The sequence below is a fragment of the Antennarius striatus genome, chromosome 11 (assembly GCF_040054535.1).
Source record: "Antennarius striatus isolate MH-2024 chromosome 11, ASM4005453v1, whole genome shotgun sequence".
Taxonomy (NCBI): Eukaryota; Metazoa; Chordata; class Actinopteri; order Lophiiformes; family Antennariidae; genus Antennarius; species Antennarius striatus.
In genome coordinates, this window is record NC_090786.1 from 3,146,627 (window position 1) to 3,160,612 (window position 13,986).

The 13,986-nt window shown below is 47.0% G+C and overlaps 3 protein-coding genes across 7 annotated transcripts; 2 read left to right on the forward strand and 1 right to left on the reverse strand.

The window, feature by feature from the left end:
* Window positions 1-82: 82 nt before the first annotated feature.
* On the forward strand, window positions 83-2,749 carry tk2 (thymidine kinase 2). 2 transcript variants are annotated; one of them, XM_068328306.1, is made up of 10 exons: window positions 83-367; window positions 861-898; window positions 999-1,073; window positions 1,176-1,229; window positions 1,365-1,454; window positions 1,522-1,595; window positions 1,672-1,760; window positions 1,840-1,919; window positions 2,016-2,096; window positions 2,231-2,749. In XM_068328306.1, exons 1-10 carry the CDS (start codon window positions 220-222, stop codon window positions 2,315-2,317), a joined length of 816 nt encoding a protein of 271 aa, XP_068184407.1. In that variant the 5' UTR covers window positions 83-219; the 3' UTR covers window positions 2,318-2,749. The 2 variants fall into 2 exon arrangements, with proteins under 2 accessions (XP_068184407.1, XP_068184409.1); XM_068328308.1 differs by having other exon boundaries at window positions 230-367; window positions 700-898.
* si:ch211-189a15.5 (spermatogenesis-associated protein 2) lies at window positions 2,683-7,294 on the reverse strand. 3 transcript variants are annotated; one of them, XM_068328303.1, is made up of 7 exons: window positions 7,279-7,294; window positions 5,690-6,090; window positions 5,129-5,238; window positions 4,706-4,832; window positions 4,466-4,594; window positions 3,871-4,339; window positions 2,683-3,144 (listed from the first exon to the last, which is right to left on the reverse strand). In XM_068328303.1, exons 2-7 carry the CDS (start codon window positions 6,014-6,016, stop codon window positions 2,825-2,827), a joined length of 1,482 nt encoding a protein of 493 aa, XP_068184404.1. In that variant the 5' UTR covers window positions 6,017-6,090; window positions 7,279-7,294; the 3' UTR covers window positions 2,683-2,824. The 3 variants fall into 3 exon arrangements, with proteins under 3 accessions (XP_068184404.1, XP_068184403.1, XP_068184405.1); XM_068328302.1 differs by lacking the exon at window positions 7,279-7,294 and having other exon boundaries at window positions 5,690-6,183; XM_068328304.1 differs by lacking the exons at window positions 2,683-3,144; window positions 7,279-7,294 and adding an exon at window positions 3,156-3,702 and having other exon boundaries at window positions 5,690-6,181.
* nvl (nuclear VCP like) lies at window positions 6,764-13,126 on the forward strand. Of its 2 annotated transcripts, XM_068328301.1 has the most exons (24): window positions 6,764-6,870; window positions 7,299-7,370; window positions 7,492-7,562; window positions 7,698-7,750; window positions 7,900-7,990; window positions 8,083-8,146; window positions 8,340-8,564; window positions 8,671-8,773; window positions 8,851-8,927; window positions 9,018-9,152; window positions 9,232-9,333; window positions 9,421-9,538; window positions 9,623-9,767; window positions 9,848-10,145; window positions 10,229-10,450; window positions 10,769-10,873; window positions 11,065-11,127; window positions 11,211-11,330; window positions 11,415-11,514; window positions 11,811-11,917; window positions 12,083-12,159; window positions 12,287-12,378; window positions 12,515-12,609; window positions 12,892-13,126. In XM_068328301.1, exons 2-24 carry the CDS (start codon window positions 7,308-7,310, stop codon window positions 12,934-12,936), a joined length of 2,571 nt encoding a protein of 856 aa, XP_068184402.1. In that variant the 5' UTR covers window positions 6,764-6,870; window positions 7,299-7,307; the 3' UTR covers window positions 12,937-13,126. The 2 variants fall into 2 exon arrangements, with proteins under 2 accessions (XP_068184402.1, XP_068184401.1); XM_068328300.1 differs by lacking the exon at window positions 12,892-13,126 and having other exon boundaries at window positions 12,515-12,881.
* The last annotated feature ends 860 nt before the right edge of the window (window positions 13,127-13,986 follow it).

Here is a 13,986-nt window from a genome sequence, read left to right on the forward strand (position 1 = left end):
AATTTCGTACCATACATAGAGTAAAAAATAAATTAATAAATTAATAAATAAATACTGTAAAAGTCCGCTCTCATAACTTCCGGGGTTTCCAGGAAACAGTTTTGTCCAGAAGGTGGCGGTAAATGCGCCAATGAACCAAGAAAGAAGGAGAAGAAATAGAGAAAACAGCACATTACGAAGCGGAGTCGCGTCTTTCATCGGAGGTGTACGTGTTGGGACATGTCTGTGGCTTGCGGTCGTCTGACGTCATTATTCAGACGCGTCAGCCTGATATCTGCCGTGTCGTCATCGCTGGGGGATGTCGGCTCTAACGGGGGCTTGAGGGTTCCTGCTGGGGCGAGAAGCGGCACGCGGCACGTCGTGACAGGTAACGGGGAGCCTCTGACTTCCGGTTTCATTGTGTCGATAATGTTTACGTTCCCTCAACATTACGTATTTGTTGATGTCGTTACCAAGGCAACCCCGGTCAGTCAGCGTGTTTGCCGGTTGTTGTGAACGTTTTCGATCAAAAGGTTTGAATCTAACCTTGACTTTCCTCCTCTGTCCCTCAGGTGAACCACTAGAAATTGATTTTAATGGATGTGCATGATGTATTTACAAGTAAACAGAATTAGCATGTCTGAAAACAGGAGCTCCTTTGTGTTGACATGTATTTAAACCCATAATTAACACTTTAACTCAGTCATTGTTTCATTTCAGTTCTGGAATCCTGAGCCAGAACTCGGCTGAGGACTTTCTAACCCTCGACTTCCGCCCTCCTTCTGCTTCCTAACATCCCTGCTTCTCCCTGACCTCTGACCTCCCTGTCGCTGCTGACCTGAGGCTGGAGTCTTGTCTCACTATGTTGTCTTCCTTCCAAGGGAAACTGGTCAGAAACGGGGAGGTTAACAAAGCTGTGGTGAGTCTCCACTGTGTGAAGATGATCCACACTCTGGTTCTGACTCGGTTCACATCACATTCACTGTCTCCTCATCCATCTTTTCTATGGCTGTTTCCAGATCTGCGTGGAGGGGAACATCGCCAGTGGGAAGACAACCTGTCTGGAATATTTCAGCAAAACTAGCAATATTGAGGTGCAGCAACATATATAACTGTTGTCTTTGTGCTAGAGTCGCACATCTGCAGTGTTTTCTTTTGAAATGTTTTGTGTTTATTCCTTTCTTCTGTTTTTGCAGGTCCTCACTGAGCCGATCTCTAAGTGGAGGAACGTCCGTGGACACAACCCTCTGGTATTCCAGTGATGTTTTCTTCAAAGTTAGAGAATCAATCAAAAAAATACTCAGATCATCATCTGAGGATCTTAATCTGGATCCACATGCAGTTATTTCAGACTGGTTTTTATGTATCCTGGTCTTGGTTTTCAGGCCCTGATGTATCAGGACCCTGAGCGCTGGGGCCTCACCCTGCAGACCTACGTTCAGCTCACCATGCTGGACAGACACCTGGGACCTGTGGTGAGTTCACCGGTGGGATGACATCACATGAACTCGCCAGCTGTCGATTAAATAACTTGTTTTCCAGAACGCTCCGGTCCGGATGATGGAGAGATCCATCTTCAGCGCCAAGCACATCTTTGTGGAAAATCTCTTCAGGAGGTGAGAGCTGAGATAAGATAGAGACGGGACGTTATCTATTCTATTATTTTTGTGTTTTATTATTTCTGTTTCTCAGTGGAAAAATGCCGGAGGTGGACTATTCCGTTCTCAGCGAGTGGTTTGATTGGATCACGACGAACATCTCCATTCCCGTCGACCTGATTGGTGAGAACTCAGAATAAACTGTCACGGCCAACGAACATTGAGAACATTTGGTCGTTGTTGACGTTAATTCTGTCTCCAGTTTACCTGCAGACGTCTCCTCATACCTGTCACCAGAGGCTAAAGCAGAGGTGCAGAGAGGAGGAGAAAGTTATTCCACTGGTGAGACACGAACGCACCGTTTTAAGAGTTAACACCACAGGCGGAGAGGAAATGAGGAGCAGGACAGCTGATAGTGTGTGTGTGTGTGTCCCACAGGAGTATCTGGAGACCATCCACCAGCTGTACGAGGACTGGCTCATCAAACGTTCCTCCTCCCCTCCTCCTGCTCCCGTTCTGGTGAGTTTTCTCTTCAGCTGGAGGTCAGACGTTTGGAATCGTCCCAACATCCACTGTAGAATTAATAATTTCACTTTGGTGAAGTAGTTCAATCTGTAGTTCCTGATCGGTACCTAATCTTTTTGCGTCTGCAGGTGATTCCCGCCGACCAGGACCTCCAGGAGATGCTGCACCAGTACGAAGAAAACCGAGACAAAATCCTGTCGGCCAGCTACCTCTGAACCCGTAAATGTGTCGCTGCTTCGTAAGAGAGTGTCCGATTACACTGACTTTTTTTTTTTTTACGTCTGAATCATCTTTGGTTTCAAACCTCAGTGACGTCACAGACTTGTCAGTCATGAGCCGTCGTTCCGTTACACGTTCTATTTGACAGATATTATTATTGATATTCAGCACTGCTCATACATATTATGAGGTATTGATTACTGATCATGAAGCTCTTACAACTACATCAACACTGTTTATTCACTGTTACTCTTGCACTTGCAGGACCAGACATAGAAATGTTCATCTTTTTTTTTTTTACCTACTTATTTATTCTGTTCAGAAGGAATGTTAAAGATTGATAATTGAAAAATTGATCGTTTTTGAGTTATTGTAACAGAAAACCATTCCGTCCATGTTTGTTTTTATTAAATCAAAGTTACAACAAATACATTTCTGCAGTGTCCTTTTTTCCCCACGCTCCCTGAACACACCTGAGGCGCCTTCAGTGGATCAGAATACTTTTATTCATTTACGGACCTCCTCCTTCCATCGTTCGGCTCCTCCTCCTCCATCGGCGCCGGTTTGGACCGGGAGGATCTGCCGGCAGCGCTCCTCAGTCCCGGCCTCGTCTCCAGAGGCTCCCCCGCCTCCCTCTGACTGCTCCCCTTCCTCCTCCTCCTCCTCTCTTTAGACGTGTTCTCCTCCTCTCCCTTCACCTCCTCCTTGCCCTCCTGCACGTGGAGCCGGCCCAGCCTCTCGGCCAGCTCCCTCAGCTCCTGCTCCTGCTCCATGGAGCTCGGTGAAGGAGGCGCCGGGCTGACCACCCTCTGCCCCTGCTGGTCTGTTGAAAGCAGTTTTTATATTTATACTGTTATTTTAAACAGGAAACATCATCAGTGTGTTTCGGGGACTTGAACCTGTTACCACAAAGTTCGCTCCATTTCCTCCAAAGCATCAGATCTTTGTTTCTGCTCCGATATTTAAGCTATACATGTTTTAAATAACATTTAATTTAGCTGTAAAGTGGATAAAATAATAATAATAATCTATGAATTGGAATAAAATGATTTAAATGATGCACACTCATAGGATTTAAAAACCCACCACCATGTGTCATTGTTAAAATACAAAAATTGAACAACTTGTTGTATAAATTTTATTTATTAAGACCATTCATGTGTTTGTGAATACTGCACTGACTTTTGGAGTTATTTAAGGAAAAAAAACACCTTGTTAATTTAAAAACCTAGTTAGTTTTAAAGTTATTTGAGGAAAAAAAAAAACCTTGTTAGTTTAATCCACTTAAATAAGCTTTACACAACATGACCGGGTTGTTGGTTCCGACTGGCTGGAGGAGTTTCTGGATCTCTGGACTAAACCTCATAAATGATGACGTCATCTAGAGGAAGAAAGATTACAGCGGTCATCAGTGCCCATTCTCCAGAAACTACAAATCCCACCTAAACGCAGCGGCGCCTTTTTAAATCCCTTGAGTGTAAAAACATTCACAATCGAATACGACAAAAAACATGGAATGACAGGTAATGGATGGGGCGTGGCGGTTTACCTGCTGCGGTACCGGGGGGCAGCTGTAGCCTGGACCCGGCTGTGGATTCGGATCTCAGCGTGAGGCGCAGAGCGACGGCCTGAAGGTTCCCCACCTCTCCATCCACAGCGTCTCCATCACCGGTACTGAAGCTGGTGCTGACGTTGTCCCCATCGTGAGACACGCCGGCCTCGCCCTCATTCATGCCGTTGACGGCTGGAGTGGCGGCTTTCACGTCTTTGGTCAAATCGTTTTTGGGGGGCTCGGCGGCTTTGGTGTCGTCTCTGCCGTCGGTACTTCTCACCACGCTGCCCCTGCTGCTGCTGCTCCTCCTGTGAGGTTTGTCCGGCAGCAGAGGGCGGCCCCTGAAGGTCAGGTCGGAGTAGGTCATCTGCATCTCGATGATGGACTGGTCGGTAGAGGCCAGGTGGTACCGTCTGGGTTTGGGCTGTGGGCTGATTCCCAACCTGCTGTTCAAATACGGAGGAGCCTGCAGACAGGAAACAGGTCGGTGAGGCTTCAGTGAGCGACGTCAGGCCTTGTTGACTTCCTGTTTCCTCAAATGGCTTTATCTACCATCAGAACACAAAACCACACGTCTGACATTCAGCCCTGCCTCTTTTCGATCTGTTTCCTCCCTTTTCTTCTCTTCCTCCTTTAACCCCGTCGTCGTTGTCGTCGTCTTCTCTTTGCTTTCCTCCAGGTTCGACAGCCCCCGTCTCCTCTGGAGGACCTCCAGCCACTCCTGCAGCAAAACATCACTTTTATACGTAATAATGAGATTGTTCAGGACATTTTTTTTTGTGCTCAAAAGGAACAATAAAGTCATTTGGATGATCCATGATCAAATTCCAACCTGTGGCCCCAGCTGATCCTTTTCAAGGAGTTCCAGGAGGTGGTAGCATTCCACCCTGGCCAGCAGCAGCTCTAAGCCCACCAGCGTGGCTTTGTCTGGGGAGGCATCCTCACCGAGTCTGTATTCTCTGAAAACGGGACATATAATGACAAAGAATGTAGAAACAAGCTTGAGTACATCATCCGGATTCCACCGTGGAAATTAATCCTTCGTCCTTTAATGGGGGTGCAAATATATTGATAATTATAGCTAGAAACGGGATGTAATCGTTGAATTTGTGATTTTTTTTCTTGTATATTTCTTACTAATTTGACCATAGTTCAGGCCTTTTGCACCTGAACTATGGTTTGCCTTAGAAACACCTGTTAGAGCAGGAGTTGTGGAATCCAATGTGGCTCTTCCGGTTCGTCTGCTTCGCCTTACCTTTGTGAGGCGTCGGCGTTCGGTTCGTAGCCGATGGACCCCAAGACTGATTTAATGGTGGAGCGGCTGAGAGCTGGCAGGAGGACGTAGACAAACGGGCCCGTAAAAGTCTGGAAGAGACACACAAATACGTTCACGTGTCGCCACATGGATCAGACAGATCCTCACCTGTACCTGTCTGCTACCGCTGTGGAGGAAAGACTTTCAGGTGGGATTTATTCCCAAAGAGGAAAATAAAAGTTGGGGGAAATTTCATAGTTGTGTTAGAACAGTGAATGGTATTTAATCCTGATGATAGTAGCTGGTTGTGGCGTGGATGTGTGTACTTTACAGTAAAAACATGTTGTTAAAACACAGAATGCTGTTATAAGAAACTTTTAGAACACTTCCGTATGAGACATTTCTCACCAGAGAGAAAGAAAGACAGATTTGATCTTTAAAAGCATGCTCATTCACACACACAAAAACAAATCACAAAATAATCAAACACACAAAATTAAAAATAAATTCGTGCAAAAAGGATTTGAAAGAAAGGAGGTAAGAAATAAAGAGTGGCACCACCTTGATGGTCTTGATTTCCTTCTTCCACGGCTGTAGGAGCAGGTTGACACAGATGGTCTCCAGCATGTCGATGGCTCGGATCAACCCGGACAGGAGCCTCCTGTAGTCCGTACTCCGGGTGGCAGAACCCACACTCAGCGCCTGGTAGAGCGGGAACGCGGTGAAGGTTCCCGCGGGTTCCGGTTCCCTCTGGAGGTACTGGGCCGCCCTCTGCAGCAGGCTGGCGTCGCGACACGGCCGGACCTCCGGACACCGGTGGAGGTACCAGTTGACGTACTGGTCCAGAAGCTCCTGCCGGGACACCTGTCCCCCCGCGCCGTCCCGCATGACTCCCGCACCCACCGACAGACACGCAGCCGCCTCCTGTCAAAGTCTAACGAGGAAGTCAAGCCGTCAAACGACTGAGGAAGGAAATGAAAACGAGAAAGCTTTATTTAAAACCAGTCAAAGATGAACTCCACGTTTGGATTGAAAACCAAATATAATTTATTTACTTGCTAAAACTGGAATACTTACTAAGTAATAATACATACATATTACTGTTGAAGAAGTTAAACTAATTTATAGTTTAGAATTGCAAAGTGAGGTCGGAAAATTTTTAATTTTAATACACATCTGTTCCGGAATACTGTATATGTTAAAGTCTCCTGTGTCAAGTTGCATGAATTAATTAGTACGTAATTCTTTTTTTAATTCAATAAAACATTTTGTACTCCACCTACAGCCTTTGTAAATGGTATTTGATGCATACATGTTTACAGTAATATTTATTATTTACCCCGAATTACTAATTAATTATGTTGTGAGAATTTACTTTTATCTTCAACCGGTTTTTTTTCTCCCTTAAATAAATAAATAAATAAATAAATAAATAAATATATGTAGAGACACCACTTTATTTTCAGATATTTTTTCACCTTCTCTCACCTTAAAAATATGTGGATTTACCTGTCATAATAAGTGGAGAAAAAAAACAAAAAAACCCCCAAAACATTCGGGATAATTGAAAATAATAGTTGAAATTGAATTTTATTTTGAAAAGCCTCACCCGGATGTTTTCACTTCTGTTTCCGGAGTCAGTGTCCAACATTGAAATCACGCTTGCAGACTTTAGAGAGAGTTTATGATCGATTCAACCAGTAATTAGCGACATTCGGACATGTGGTGTTGTTTTTGTTGAGGTAAACATCTCCGTGTTGTTTTGTTGTTGTCACAATTTCATTTAGTTAAACTATTTATGGCGCGTGGGTGTTTGAGCTGACCTACATCTGCTTTAAACGAGCTAAATGTGTACATGTACATGTTCTACACGTGTAATTACAGTTCTATGAGTGCGATAATTCACATTGAAGTAACTTAAAAAGAAACACTCTCCTCCGAGTTTACTTTAGTAGTTTGTGTTGTTGTTTTTTTAAATACCAACCTGTATTTTGATGCTTATTAACCTTTAATAACAACGTTAGCTTATGTAGTAACGCAACCAAAGAGACAGAACTAAAACATAATCACCATACTTTTCTCAGTTACACGCTCGGAGTATGACGGGTGATTTAAATCAGTGATTATTAGTAGAATAATTCTCTCCTGACCTCCTGTTGTTAATGTCCAGCTGCGGATCATGAAGAGCAAAGGTTCCGGTTCCGGTTGGGTGGACTGTCGTCTCCGTCAGCGGCTGGAGCAGGTAGAAGTTTGTCTCTTCATCCTCATGTTAGCTGTGTGTTCATTTGAAAAATTCATGTTATGTTTTCTAATATTAGCTTCATTCATCCTGATGATTATTTATCATGACTTCTATTTCTTAGTATTTGGCATCCAGCAGCAGTGAGTATGTGGACCTGTCAGCCATCGCCCTAGATCTTCAAAAGCTTTACAGGCAAGTTCTCTAGGGTAATGTTTTTGTCTTCCTCCCTTTGCCCTTAGTTTTGACTTTCAGCTGGGAAAGGGCCTGAGTTTTTATTGATAGGTTTGTCTGTAAATTGAAAGTAATGGATCCATACTGTGTCATTAGATTTGAGTACGGCAGAAGAAACAAAACCGCTTTCAGGATTCAAGTACAGAAAGGTAAGAAATTGTGATTGTAGGTTGTAATCTTTAGTCTATTCAAGAAGGTTACTCTCAAATATAAATCAGAACAGTAGGATGAGGGTGGAGATGAACTGTCATGTGATCACAGATTGCTCTGAGTGGTCTTTTTCGTCTGCCTCTCGTAGTTTATGAAACCATCACCAAGGAAACCGACCTGAGTGAGCTGGAGAGCAAACACCTGGCAAAGCGAGCCAAGCACAGCTGTCTGGACGCCGGGTAAAGGATTCTCGTGTAACGGATCATTTCTTCTAGCCTCCCTGCTCTGCTCAGACTCTCATCTAACATACGTCGACTCTGTGTGTTCACAGCGACGGCAGCAGCAGCGGTTCAGAGGAATCCGCTGACAGCGACGACCTCATTCTGGAGAACGTGGTGAGAAGGTTGAATCTGAGTAGCATTGTTGTGATCGTGGAAATCTGATGTTTAAAATCTGATTTATCTTCATGGGTCATCACCGATCTAATCACACGTCCACAAGCTCGTTTCATAAATACCGACACAAATTTTTTTTTTTTTCCGAGGCTGAGACTTGAACCACATCTGCTTGCTGTTTTGTTCCATCCAGCCCACCAACAACATGAACACCTCTCTGACGTCTCTCTACCGGAAGGGAGCTCCTGGGTCTAACGCCAGTTCGCCCAGGAGAGACCAGCCCGCCGTCACCTTGGCTGCCGGCGCAGCGACGCTGGTGTCGACGGGGGGCTGGTTCATCGATCGAGGAGGACGCCCCGAGAAGAGCGACGTCCTCATCGACCTGTGTGAAGAGGAGGCTGCTAACCCAGCCACAAATGTACATATCTGAGGAGGGCTCTCTAAACCCGACCACCTAATACACCCTCTGACTCTGTTTCTCTTTTATTTTGTTTTATTCCTCACACGCCGTTGGTCTTCATCAGACGGACGTGTCTTTGCTGGAGCCTAAGAAATCACACAAAAAGACCAAAAAAAGGACAAAGAGCTCGTCTGAAACGAGCGGGTCTAACACCCTGATTAAGAAAGGTACGACCTCATTCGTTTCAAAAATGATGGGTATAATCAGGGTGATCTTTACTCAGCTAATTTCAACTACTTCTCAGCAAAATCGAAGTCTCCAGAGCTGCAGTATCCATCTCTGACGTTTGAAGACGTGGGCGGTAACGAGGAGACGCTAACGGTTAGCCTGTCTAACGCTTTCTCCTGTGTCTAAACGCCGTTTGGTGAGAGCCAACATATTTTTTAAATCTTAATGCGACGTGTTTTGCAGGAAGTGTGTAAACTGCTCATCCACATGCGTCACCCGGAGGTGTACCAGCAGCTGGGGATGGTTCCTCCCAGGGGCTTCCTCCTCCATGGACCTCCTGGCTGTGGGAAGACCCTGCTGGCCCAGGCTGTGGCCGGGGTGAGTACCGATGTGCTGGTTTTGTGTGTGTGTGTGTTGCGTGTTTTTTAATCAAATTTTGGTTGGTTGTGTGTCCCAGGAGCTGCAGCTGCCCATGCTGAAGGTGTCGGCTCCAGAGCTGGTGTCCGGGGTGTCTGGGGAGTCTGAGCAGAAGCTCAGGGAGCTGTTCGAGCTAGCGGTGGTCAGTAGCTCTGCTCCTGCTCATCCAGTGTCAACGCCGTCATTCACATGTGATTAAAATGCGCCGCATGTGTGGATTTTTGTGCAGAGCTCTTCCCCCTGCATCCTATTCATCGATGAGATCGATGCCATCACCCCGAAGAGGGAGGTGGCCTCCAAGGACATGGAGAGGAGGATAGTAGCCCAGCTGCTCACCTGCATGGACGGTACGGGTGTCGTCAACGAGTAACGATGTCACCAAACGTGTTTTCTGTTTTAATTCCTTGACTCACGACTCCCCTTCGTCACAGACTTGAATAGCTTGACCGTGACGGCGCAGGTCCTGGTCATCGGCGCCACCAACAGGCCAGATTCCCTGGACCCCGCCCTCCGCAGAGCCGGACGCTTCGACAGGGAGATCTGCCTGGGCATCCCCGACGAAACGGCTCGTCTCAGGTCAGGCGGGCGTTAAACGCGTCACTGTTTCCTCCTTCCTCCGCCTTCGTCCGTCAAACAGGACGATTTATCCTCCGCAGGATCTTGAAGACGTTGTGTCGGAAGCTGAAGCTGCCGGACGACTTCGGCTACCAGCAGCTGGCCCGGCTCACGCCAGGTTACGTGGGCGCCGACCTCATGGCACTGTGCCGCGAAGCCGCCATGACTGCCGTGAACAGGGTTCTGCTAGAAATACGGGGACGTCCACGGAGTTCCTCCAAAGCGGCGTCGACAGATGGAGATCAGATGGAGCCGTACGTTACAGAAAACGATATCACCGAGGTGCGAACAGACGACAGCCCGCTACCTCAGGGAGAGTTAGTAGACAATCATCTGCAGGTGAGACGCTCCAAACGGTTTGATTTATTTATAGTAATTTAGAAAAAAAGGTGCGAGCTGCTGCAGTTGGATGCTCTCTCCAGCAGGGGGAGCTGTGGTCATTGTTGCGGCTGTTAAAAACCAGCGAGACGCTGTCAGAGGAGGAGCTCGCCGGCCTGTCGATCCTCATGTCAGACTTCCAGGCCTCCCTGTCCAGCGTCCAGCCCTCAGCCAAGAGGGAGGGCTTCGCCACCGTCCCCGACGTCACGTGGGACGACGTGGGGGCGCTGCAGGACGTCAGGGAGGAGCTCACCATGGCCATACTGGTAAAAAAAAAAAAAAGTCATGATCCATAGATCAGCGTCACTCCACAGCTTTACAGACAAAAAGTGGAGGAATTTTTTCAGTGGAAACATCTTGAATTGAAAGCAGGAGAGTTTTATCTTCAATAAAAACTCAGAATAGCCTCTAAGATGGAAAACATCAGCCTTCAGGGGTGGGAGTGTGAACCGTGTGTCAAACCGGGAAAGTGATTCAAGCTTCAGGAATCAAAGCACCTTCCTGAAACGTGATTACATGATGACTGAGCACATATTTTGGTGCTGCTTTGGTTGTGTTGATTTGTGTCGTCGTGCGTCTTGCAGGCGCCGGTGCGTTCTCCAGAGCAGTTCAGAGCGCTGGGGCTCAGCGCCCCGTCCGGGGTGCTGCTGGCTGGACCCCCAGGATGTGGAAAAACGCTGCTAGCAAAGGTCAACCCAAACATTGTTACACTAACAGAACGAAATGAGTGCAAACACAACTTGAATTATCCTCAAAGACTGAAGGAGTTCAGTCAAGGTTGCCAGATAAGGTGTTCTGACTCCACCTGGCAGCCTTTGCTCCTGTATCACCACGAATGACTTCATCACTGTTTGTTCTGTGTTACTGTGACTCCTGACAGGCTGTGGCCAACGAGTCGGGCCTCAACTTCATCTCCGTCAAAGGCCCGGAGCTGCTCAACATGGTGAGTCACAGCTGCAGGGAGGCGTCGACACACCGAGGGCCTCGCCGTCAAACCCGGATCCCACACGCTTGTTTGTTTTGCAGTACGTGGGCGAGAGCGAGCGGGCCGTCCGACAGGTCTTCCAGAGGGGACGCAACTCGGCGCCGTGCGTCATCTTCTTCGACGAGATCGACGCCCTGTGTCCTCGCCGCTCCGGCCATGAGGTGGGGGAAAAAAATTACACTTTATGTGCACAAATACACAAATATTTAACAAATTAATTTGTGTGTGTGTGTGTGTGTGTTCAGTCGGGCGCCAGCGTGCGTGTAGTCAACCAGCTGCTCACGGAGATGGACGGCCTGGAGACTCGACGGCAGGTTTTCATCATGGCTGCCACCAACAGACCAGGTAAACGTCTCTGTCACGCCTGATCGTCACGGCAACAAAGTAAACAAGTTTATTCGCGTTCACGTTGCATGACATATTCTAAGAGTCTGTTTGCTGTTGCTTCATCTGTTGAAGCCCCAAAGGTGTGAAATGACAGAGAATCCTTTACAGGGTTAAAAAAAAAAAATAGAAAAGCATCAATAAAAATTTGAAGACCCAGCCGTTGAATTTAGAAGATTTCATAAACTGAATATCGATGTTTGAATCGATAATCTGCAACCATGGACGACAAATATGACAAAAACTCTCCTCCTCAGACATCATCGACCCGGCCGTGCTCCGACCCGGCCGTCTGGATAAAACTTTGTACGTGGGTCTGCCGCCTCCAGCCGACCGCCTCTCCATCCTGCTCACCATCACCAAGGTCAGCAAACGACCCTGAGATGTCACGTGACAGGAAGCACTTTGAGGAGATCACCGGCTCTTTGGGCTGATTTTTGGGCATCTTGGCTTCATGCGAAGCTAGGCTAGCGGCCGTCAGGCTGTGAACCAGCGGATCCTCTCGTGACTCCAGACTGGTGTGTTTCAGGGGGGGACCAAACCGGAGCTGGAGCAGGACGCAAGTCTGGACGACATCGCCTCTGACGGGCGCTGCGACGGCTTCACGTGAGTCCAGGCGGGACGGATGCTGAATGCACACCCAAACATCCGTCCTTTTAGCCTGAGCAGCGTTTTTAGTTTTTGAATCTTAATTTTCTCATGCTGTGAAATCTGATGTGTGTGTTAAATCCAGCGGTGCCGACTTGTCTGCGCTGGTGAGGGAAGCATCTGTGAATGCCCTGAGGGCCTACTTGAAGTCCCAGCAGTCATCAGCTGCTTCTTGCGGTAACTCCATCCCTACACGCCTTTAGTACTGTGGTACCTTTAAGTGTACTGACCGAACGGCTGTGGTACCAGCGATCACACGGACCCGGCCGGTGTCAGAATGCCAACCTTCAGCTGTGCTGCTCGTACTTCGCAGGTCACACGTACTCCAGCTCGGTCGCCAACATCAAAGTGAGCAAACAGAACTTTGACGACGCTTTCAAGAAAGTTCGTCCGTCTGTGTCCAAACAGGTAAGAAATCCTGCAGGATCCCAGCGTCTTGTCGTCCAGTCGCGTTTCCACAAGCTGCCATCGATTCCACATCGGTTTGTCTGGAGTTCCTCCAGGTCGCTGCACATGACGATCATCACTGTCAACATCTCTGCGCTCCGGTCGGTCGGATCCCTTTCATTTTGCCCTGCCGAACCGGTCCGACCGGTTCTACACTAAACACCACGCTGTGGAAAAAATGCCACCGCATTCACACGAACGGCATTATGTATCTGTTTCTGTGTGTGTGTGTTCTGTGTGCAGGACCAGAAGATGTACGAGCAGCTCAGAGAGTCCCTCAGCAGATGAGGCCGCCGCCGCCTTTGGCACAGATCCAGGTGTTTCTACACAGATGTATTGTTCATGTTTCCTGCTTTCATAATAAAAACGACAAACACATGTGACATGTTCTGTTAACACACGCACCAGCTACCGTTCTCTTATCAGGGCTCAGTCTGGCTACACTTTGACCGCGTTTTACTCCCGTGTGATGGAACATGAACGCCATCACACGGCAGTCAGTTTCTTCAATTACAGAGGATAAGTGAGGTGACAGGTCAGGTTTTTTCCACAGCAAATCTTAACCCTAAAACTTCTGATTTTGATGTTTTTTAAAAAAAACAAACATTTGGACAAAAGTTTCATCAAATACTTATTTCAATATTTAAATGTGGTCCTGTTCAAACCATTCCTTACATACAATGATATTTAAAGAAACAGATGTACTGAAAAGCTATTTTATGGTCTTGATTTCCCTCACAAACTTTAAAGGCCTTGCGGGAATCCTTAATCAGAGGAATCAATCTCAGCTCAAGGTCTGCTCCAGATAACCTCGATCAGCAGGCGAACTTCGCTCAGTTGAACTGAAGGGTTTGTTTGAGGTCGTAGCAGCTCAACGGGGAGGTAAAATTACCCATCAGCCCACTGGGGGGCTTAGGACCACCCCAACGGTCCAGGTCATGAAGACATGAACACCTGTTATGCAACACATGCAACAGAAATGAGTCACTGGTTCTGCAGAAGCATTTTTCTTTGAATTTTTATTAGTTGTAGTTCATAAACGCCAAAAGCAGAATTTATGATTGTAGAAAAAATGAATGTTAAGAGAATTAGATCCATTCGGGACGTCGAGGAGACGACCCCCGGGTCGATTCAGTTTGAGTCATAATTCTGTTAAAGCGCTGAACAAACATTCTAAATGGCAAATGTGTTTATTTGTTCATTTCAAAGGGAGTCAAAGTATTTAATGTATAAACAGTCGACCACTTCAACAGCAACAACATTTAATTTGGTGAATCTCCAACAGAACAGTCACTGGCTGCTCCAGCCCCGCCCGCACCGCCCAGAGGAAAACCGACT